We start from the raw sequence: 9,901 nt of genomic DNA on the forward strand, positions 1-9,901 counted from the left end.
GTGAGTGAATTTGGTAAATAGAAACTGAAAGAAGCCTTCCATATGTGTGTGTGAGTGTGTGTTTTTGTCCCACACCACTGCTTGATGACTGGCATTGGTGAGTTTACATCTCCATGACTTAGCAGGTAGGCAAAAGAGTCCAATAGAAAAAAGTACCAGGATTAAAAACAAAATAAGTATTGGGTTGATTCATCGACAAAAAAATGGCTACAGTCTCATAACTGAAACAAGTAAAAGATAAATATTTTCCTTGTAAAAAAGAAAGATTAGTTAAAGACTAATAGTAATTTCAATTTTTAGGCAAGTACAGGGGACAACATCAGATATGCTTCACCTTACAAATGCACAGCTTTGAGTAGAATAGATGCAAATCTGTTCTACATATTTTATTTATTTTATATCATGTATTTTGTGAGCAGTAGCATCATTCAGCATAGATTTCCATTGAGCATTTCTGGTGGCAAGAAAGACCAAAGACATGTCTGTGCGCACTGCTGAGACCCCCTTCAGTCATAACTGACCGTGGGATTGCACCTAGAAAGTAGCCTCCCAGGCACAAGTCCGGGCAAGGTTGTTTATGAAAGACCACAGCAGTCACCCATGCATACTGGCCTCCCCTCTCCACGCCACCGATGTTATCCAAGGGAAAGGCAAAGGCCGATACAGCTTGGTACCTGTGACGTCGCAACTCATTTCTATAGTTTAGTGAACTGGAGCAACATGAAATAAAGTGTCTTGCTCAAGAACACAATACGCAGCCCGGTCTGGGATTCGAACTCACAACCTCACGATTGTAAACTCGAAACTCTAACCACTGAGCCATACACCTGTGCAACTAATGGAAAATAAATAGCTCATTTCAGTGCCATGTCAAAATCACCTGTGCCAGTGCCACATAAAAAGCACCTGTTCCAGTGCCACATGATAAGCACTCATTGTCAGTGCCACATAGAAAACACTCATGCTGGTGCCATGTAAAAAGCATCCAGTATACTCTGTAATGTGGTTGGTGTTAGGAACAGCATCCAGCTGTAGAAATCATGCCAAAACAGAAACGATTGGATATTGGTGCAGTTCTCTGACTGGCCAGCTCCTGTCAAACCATCCAACCCATGCCAGCACAGAAAACGGATGTTAAACAATAATGATGTGCCGGTGGCACATAAAAAGCACCATCCGAACATGGCCGATGCCAGCGCCGCCTTGGCTGGCTTCCGTGCCGGTGGCACGTTAAAAGCACCAACCGATCGTGGCCAATGCCAGACCACCCTGGCACCTGTGCAGGTGGCACGTAAAAAGCACCCACTACACTTGCAGAGTGGTTGGCGTTAGGAAGGGCATCCAGCTGTAGAAACACTGCCAGATCAGACTGGAGCCTGGTGCAGCCCCTGGCTTCCCAGACCCTGGTCGAACCGTCCAACCTGTGCTAGCGCGGAAAACGGACGTTAAACGATGATGATGATATTTCTGTTTGAAAGCACAGGTTTATCGGCTTACTTGCCAATATGTACATCTTCAGACAATATATGTTGATGACTGAAATACACAATCATAGGCATAGCTGTGTGGTTAAGAAGTCCACATTGTAACCATGTGGTTTTGAGTTCAGTCACAGAATGTGGCACTTGTTCAAAGTAACATGCAGTGGGATTATAGCCCTGAGCTGACCAACGCATTGTGAGTGAATTTGGTAAAGAGAAACTGTGCAATAAGGCGGCAAGCTGGCAAAATCGTTAGCGTGCTGGGTGAAATGCATAATGGTATTTCATCTGCCGTTACGTTGTGAGTTCAAATTCCGCCGAGGTTGACTTTGCCTTTCATCCTTTCGGGGTCGATAAATGAAGTACCAGTTACACACTGGGGGTTAATGTAATCAACTTAATCCCTTTGTCTGTCCTATTTTGTCCTCTCTATGTTTAGCACCTTGTTGCAATAAAGAAATAAGAAACTGTGCAGGATCCATTATATGTGTATGTGTGTGTGTGTGTTTGCCTCTTATTGCTTGACAACCAGTGTGGGTTTGTTTATGTACCTACTCAGCAAACAAGAAAATTGCAGCAAAGCTGCATGAAAGTGGTGTCAGATGTGGCATGTAGACCATCATATAACTTGTTTGATGTTGCGTTTTTATTCTTCACTTCCATCTTGTGAATTCAGTGTGCACATATATATTGCATGTTTATACTTCTTTTTCCAGTTCCTACTCGAAACTGTTAACAGATCACAACCATCTCACAAACCTGCGTTTGTGTGGAGTGCTTCTTGCTCTATTGTCTGTAAAAAAAAAAGAGACCAACAGAAGTACCGGACAAATATGTCTTCAAAATGGTGCCCCAGCATGGCCGCAGTCCAATGACAGAAACAAATGAAAGTATATATACATATATACTTTCAAAATGTGACCTCGTGTGTATATATACTTTTCAAAATGTGACCTCGTGTGTACCGTTGGCGATTTTTTTTCCTCTGTCTTCCCTTCTGTTTCCGACGAAGAGCTCCGCTCAAAACGTTAATCCCTCCTTCTTTCCTGAGCGTCCAATAATACTATATTTGTTCCACGTCCTTGCGTTGTTGTGCTTTTTTGTGTTTTCTTGTTTGGATTAACTATATATACATATATATACATACATATGCACACATACACACACACACATATATATAAATATATGTGTGTGAGTTTAGAGGGATATATTATCTGGGCGGATACTGTGGTAGCTCTCAGTTATGTTCCAGGTTATGGTTAACTGAACTGATTAGTATTTAACATCTATGACTACTAGGAATTGTCACTCATGCTATAAATTCCTCCAATGGATAATTCCATGTTCACTTCACTGGATGGTAGTATTATCTCTGGAGAGTATATATTTGCAATAATTATAACAACAGAGAATATCGAGACTGGTACATCCTCAAAATTTACTTCTGTATAGTGACAACATGTGCAGGTCAATATAACTATAAAAATATGCTGTATAACACTGTAAAATAAATTTTGAAGATGTACCAGTCTCCACATTCTCTATTATCATAATTATTGCAAATATATACATCATCATCATTTAATGTCCATTGTCCATGCTGGCATAAGTTGGATGGTTTGACCAGGATTGGTAAGCTGAGGGGTTGCACCAGACTCCAGTCTGATTTGGCATGATGAGTGCCCTTCCTAATGCCAACCACTTTGAGAGTGTAATGGATGCCTCTATGTGCCAGTTGCGTGACACCATATATGTATGTGTATATATATATATATATATATATGAAAGAAAAAAGGTGTTCAGAATGCTGGATGGTTGTAAAAATATATATTTATTTACATATCACATATTATTTCTTCATATTAGCGCTTTCACTCCTGTAGTTTCATCAGAAATCTGATGCATTAAATCTGTACATCACCTCCAATCCTTCTAACACACACACACATATATATATATAATCAATAATAATAAAGGGTAAAATTAATTAATAATTAATAATTTTACCAAGTAGTTTGGTATGTTAAAAGAACCATTATCAGTAACCTTATACCGAAATTCTATAATTATAATTATGCTTATAATTATAGAGTTTTGGTATATACATATATTCAATATGTGCATCCATTGATCCAAATACTTTTTTTTTCTTTCCTCATTCCTTTCTATAGAAGAGCATAGGCTTGAAGCATCAAATACTCCTCTGTTTGTTCTGAGAGTGAAACTAATAATACACCTTACTAGTTGTCTCTTACCTGTCTCTGTCTTTTGTTTTTTAATACCATTTCAAACCATATATATATGTATATATATATATATACACACACACATACAATCACACATATCATCCCTGCAACATTAAGTTTGGCACTTTAAATGAGACACTATTAGAAACACTAGCCAAATTTCACCTAAATCATACCCTGCCATCTTAAAAGAGAGAGGAAGGCATATTGGCTAATGTGTAGTTTTAGTTATCCATCAAAAAAACTAGATGGAATGTCTTTGTTTATAGAACTGTTTGATAAGGAGTGAATTGGGGTTAACAAACACAATATAAAACCACTAATGTGCTCTGAATGATGAATGTACTTACTGGCAACAGCTTCTTCTATCTGACGACCCTCAACTTTCTGAAATATTAAAAAAAAAAGGAGAAAATATTGAAAAATACATTTATAATGAAATGAAACTTGAGATAGTAATAATAATAATGGTTTCAAATTTTAGCACAAGACCAGCAATTTCGGGGGAGGGAATATGTCAGTTACATTGGCCCCAGTACTCAACTGGTAATGTTGACCCCAGCAGAAGGTAAACTTAGAATATAAGATGGACAAATGCCGCTAAGTATTTTGCCCAGTGTGTTAACAATTGTGCCAGCTCACCACCTTAGTAACAGTAATAGTAACAGCTTCAACTTTTGGCACAAAGCCAGTAATTTTTTTTTAGGGGTTGGGGTTTAGTCAACCACATTGACCCCAGTACTGAATAGGTACTTCAAAGGATGAAAAGCAAAGTTGACTTCAGTAAAATTTGAACTCAGAATGTAAAGAGCCAGAAGAAATGCCACTGAACATCTTGCTGATGATTCTGCCAGCTGGCCACTTTCAGAATGTGGGTCAACCCACTTGCCATAATCCTCAAGCTGGAAGTCTTCCAAAATAGGTCATTCAGTTGATTTTCACTGCTGTCCAGAATTTCTCCAAGAATGTGCTCTTGCCTAGCAACAATTCTCCATAGAATGAATAGGTTGAAATATCAATGGCCACATTGTCCAACTGATAGGAAACTGTTGTGGCGGCACAAGCAGCCAGCGCCATATTGGATGAGATCTTGCGGCAACCATTGCCACCTTCGAGACTGAAGCGAGACCTCACCTGCATCCATTTGCCATGTGCGAGATCACAATGAGGTTCGCGATGGAAAACTATATAAAGGGAAAACCTGATTTAGACCTCTCTCTTTTTGGCACCACTTTGTGAACACCATCACTGGCTGGTCCTGTTTGTAGGTTAATGGAGCTACTACACAACACACAGAGCTTAAGATGGTTGATGAGAGCAGCACACTTCACCTATCCTGTAAAACCTGTAAATAAACTAGTTGTAAATAGCATTTGTACTTGAAGTCTTCTCTCTTCGCCTGTCGGAAGCCTGAACTACATGAACAACAAAAAGATGATGGAAGGAGACGATATTCTTCTCATATCATAAACCTTGCCTTCCATTATACTGTGGAATGCCTAGCAACATTTCAGAAGCTCAGGGCTTAATCTAGATTTTCACACCAACTAATAACACAAAGCAGTTTGGTCTATTCTCTAAAAACTATACTACTATGGAAAAAGTTGTTTAGGTATGGGATAAAAAGAATTGACTTCCATCAAGCATGCTAGTGAATCAGGTGGCATATACAAGAGCATGTCCTACAACTACACTAGGTAAAAGTGTGACTGGTTTACAAAGCTTCTGCAATTAAAATAAACTTGTTCTCTTCTCCCTACATCAGTTGTGCATGAATTCTTGAAGAGGATGATGGCCTGTGAGATGACATGTGTCTTGGTCTGAGACTATTGTTGACTATTAATAACAATCAATGTGACACAATAATTTTCAGTATACTTTTGAATCTCTTTCGAGTACCCCACTGCACCTGTGTCTATAGACAGTTCATCACACAAAAGTCTAAAGTCAGTATCACGAAAATATATTTCTAGTTGCTTGAACCAGTGAGGAAGCCTCTACGTGGTTACTCGACTTGTTAGAAACAGCAGCCAACTCACCTTCATATCACAAATTGCCGTTTTATAATGCAGTCCTGAATTAATTGAACCAACGACAAAAGTGACATGTCATCGTTGGAATGCCATTGATCATGGGTCTACTTGATCAAATCTGAGTTGGGGGGCTAAACAACAACAAAACTCTAGGAATTAGTGTGTGTAGAGCGGCGAGCTGGCAGAAACGTTACAGGAATTAGTGTGTGTAGCCTGGCAGCATTACAAATTAACTAATGTGGCATCAATCCTTGTAATATTCCCTTTTTTTTTTTTTTTTTGTAATAGCCTTCCGTGTTAACGATGAAGTTTAGTTTAGTATGTACTAAATAGTACTCTGAAAAGTGTTAGTGGTAACACTCAATATACAGTGATGCCCAAAATTATACAAGAAACTTGTCAACACGGGAGCCTTGTGTTTTTGTAGAGATTATGAGATAAATTGAAATAAAAATGTAATGATATTTTAAATTATAAATCGATCGTTTTTATCACTGACAGTTTTAAACACTATCAGTCCCCGCAACCTAGAGTCATTCAGTTCAATAAGCACAATCCGATTTCTCTAATCAATACACATGCGATTTTCCGAACAATACGAAATCACTGTGGTCGCTCGATCTGCTAGAAATCTTTGCGAAATCTCTTATAGGTCACATTTAAAGAAAAGATAGTTTACATTAAATAATATAGTCTTCGATATAAAACAGGGTAGTAACGCTAAGGAAAATTTGAACACCTTTCTTCCAGAATAGGTGTTTAGTCGCAGTTGTTTTACCTACACGCAGCAATGGTTTTAAATAATTCATTGTTCTATGTCCAGGTCCCATATACTCGAAGAAGATGATAAAAGAAACCGATCTCGTCACTATTCGCAGTGGTTGGTAATAGAACTAATATTGGAATGACTCAGACTGGAAACAAAAACTAGTCATCAGAATTGGAAGACATAATATATAGAAACGTTAAGAGATGACTTAAATAAATGTGATCAAAAAGAAAAACTACGATGTTTATGGATAGGACATTATCGACTTACCAATTCTAGTACCTGTGCCCGTGCATTCATCATGGACAGCAGATAATACGTGAGAGAATGTTGGTTAATTAGTCACTCACGACGTAGCCATTATGAGATAACAACAGTAAACAGTAGGTACGAAGAAAATGTTATTTTCAGTTTAATAATTTTTTTTGTAACTTTATATATGAAACATATTTTGGAAAAAATTACGATATTATTTTAAATATAAAATTATTGTATGAATTTTGAATTTTGTAATCATTTCATTTCTCGTAAATAATTGAACATATGAGAATGTTAAAATGTATACAGACAGTTCGCTTATGCAGATTGTCATAAAGTCCGTAAAATAATTATAATAATAAAGAAGTAAAATCGTTAAAACAAAATTGTAAAAGTAACATATTTTGCTTAAAAATAAACGAGAATAATCATTTACAATTGTTTTTAAGGGTCATTTCCTGAATAGTATTGAATAAAACTGCTTCTTTTACGAAACTAAGAAATACATTATATTAGTAAGTATGAGAGTTCGTTATATAATATAAAATAGACCATCGTTTAAATATCTAATACTAAAGGTTCAATGAATTCTAAAAAGCTTTGAAGTAAATCAATAAAAATAGAAAGTTAGGATACATTGAATGCAGTAGATCATTTGTTTTTGTCTTAGTTATTATCTGCTAGTCTATCAGGCGTTTACATTCATCGTCTGCTACTGGAGGACGACTATATCTTTCGTCCTTCCCCTTTTACTTGTTTCAGTCATTGCGGCCATGCTGAGGAACCACTCTGAAGGGCTAAGGCGGAAAAATCGACCCCAGTATTAAATTTTATTTTGGTCAAGTCAGTTTGGTTTTGGGTTCACAAGTTCTTCAGCCAAGCTGTGGTCAAGTTATGAGTCATAATTTGCTTGAAGATCAGTGCATCCACTGGCGAAATTCAGAGTAGTAAGAGACTGACTTGACCAAAATATGATGTAATATGATATAATATGATATAGGCGCAGGAGTGGCTGTGTGGTAAGTAGCTTGCTTACCAACCACATGGTTCCTTGTTTAGTCACACTGTGTGGCACCTTGGGCAACTGTCTTCTACTATAGCCTTGGGCCAACCAAAGCCTTGTGAGTGGATTTGGTAGACGGAAACTGAAAGAAGTCCGTCGTATATATATATATATATATATATATATATATATATATATATATATATATATGTATATATATGTGTGTATGTTTGTGCGTCTGTGTTTGTCCCCCCAACATTGCTTGACAACCGATGCTGGTGTGTTTACGCCCACGTGACTTTGCGGTTCGGCAAAAAGAGAATGATAGAATAAGTACTAGGCTTACAAGGAATAAGTACTAGGCTTACAAAGAATAAGTCCTGGGTCAATTTGCTCGACTAAAGGCGGTGCTCCAGCATGGCCGCAGTCAACTGACTGAAACAATTAAAAGAGTAAAAGAGTATGATACAATGTGTGTGTGTATTTGTGTGTGTGTGTATTTAGAAGGTTGTTTGTTATGGCCAGTCAAAGAGTGACCATTGGTTTAATACCTATACAGCTATGAACTTTACAGATGCAAAACCAGTGGTCACTTTTTGAACAGTCATAATAAAGAACATTCTAAATATTCTTACTCTAATGCTTTAGAGTGTGCTTCTTTTTCAGATATATGTACTACTGACCAATATGATAAATATATATATATATATATATATATATATATAATTAATGTTGGATAAAATTTTTTTTCGGGAAAAAAAATTTCATCAATGGCCAGCATATCAAAAAATACCTTTAAAGGTTAAATTTATAAATAATTTACAATATAAGGGCAAAAGAAAAATTCTAATGCCAAATATGCTGAAAAAAAGACAGAAATTGTCAATTAACCATTATAATTTATGCGTCTCGAAACAAACCAATAGAAATTTCTAAAAAATTTGTTATTACCGTATTGGACCAATTTCGGAGTTAATTCATAAGAATTTTCTCCTCTTCAGCGGCAAATACGCGAGATATAAGTGAAATACTCACTCCTACCCACGGAAAAAGCAAACACCAAGTCCCGAGCAGACATATATATATGTGGAGGCGCAATGGCCCAGTGGTTAGGGCAGCGGACTCGCAGTCGTAGGATCGTTGTGTGTGTTTATTGAGCGAAAACACCTAAAGCTCCACGAGGCTCTGGCAAGGGGTGGTGATCCTTGCTGTACTCTTTCACCACTCTTTCTTTCACTCTTTCTTCTGTTGGCCTGCTCGCTTAGCCAGTGGGGTGGCGTCATTCAAAGGCTAAAACAATGCGTACACATTGTGACTAGCGATGTGTAACAACATCTGATGGTCTGGGCGGTCACGTGATTACGTGATATATATATATATATTTCCTTCAGGGTGAATTGGTAGCCATGGAGCTAGTCACAGTAGTTAAGTGGTGTGAACCAAATCCTGTCTCGTTCCAGCATAGTGTAGCATCGCCATGTGGTGGCAGCTTGGGATAGCTGTGAGAGCGCATCCATTCTGTTTGACTGTCAGCTTTGAGAGAGAGCAATACGCGGGAAGTTTTGCTGCTGCTAGTTCTCTGCGCATGCGCATGAGGGAATGTCTAGCAGGCCTCCCGGAAGAATCCAACTCTGCACATGCGTGCTGAAGACTTCCAAAATGGTCACTACACCTTTCACTGCAAAAATAGGCCTAAAAAAAAATTCTACACCCAGAGTTGTGTAAATATGATAATTAACTCAATACCAGATTGGTGTTACTGAAAAATCTTGATTTAGATAACTAACTTATTGTGTTTATAACAATATAATAAACATTAACATAACTCTTCCTTGTTTTATTTTCTCCTATCTCTGATCATTACTTCTCTCATACTAAAACTTGTTACCTTTTCTTCCTTCTTGGCTGTTTTGCTGTCATTCTGTCCAGGTACAAGAAATATAAATAACAATCAAAGCCAATACAAGGTTATTTACCTTTTAAAGTGTAACAATCATACATATGCTGTTGTGTCTGGGGAGAGGCATTTTCTTTTTGTGCCTTACAATGTAACACACTCACCGGTAAAATTTCCACTTTTTTTCTTATTTTTATTTTCCTTCATATAAAGA

The 9,901-nt window shown here is 37.4% G+C and overlaps 1 protein-coding gene across 1 annotated transcript in view; it reads right to left on the bottom strand.

The window, feature by feature from the left end:
- LOC115220460 (autophagy-related protein 101) overlaps positions 1-6,947 on the bottom strand; it is a 31,131-nt gene extending 24,184 nt beyond the window's left edge. The window contains exons 1-2 of the mRNA XM_029790588.2: positions 6,800-6,947; positions 4,078-4,114 (exon numbers count right to left, since the gene is read on the bottom strand). Of these exons, the coding sequence (XP_029646448.1) occupies positions 4,078-4,114; positions 6,800-6,832 (70 nt within the window). The 5' untranslated portion in view covers positions 6,833-6,947. The remainder of the gene's footprint in view (positions 1-4,077; positions 4,115-6,799) is intronic.
- Between the last annotated feature and the right edge of the window lie 2,954 nt (positions 6,948-9,901).

The sequence above is a fragment of the Octopus sinensis genome, linkage group LG16 (genome assembly GCF_006345805.1).
Source record: "Octopus sinensis linkage group LG16, ASM634580v1, whole genome shotgun sequence".
In the NCBI taxonomy this organism is placed as follows: domain Eukaryota; kingdom Metazoa; phylum Mollusca; class Cephalopoda; order Octopoda; family Octopodidae; genus Octopus; species Octopus sinensis.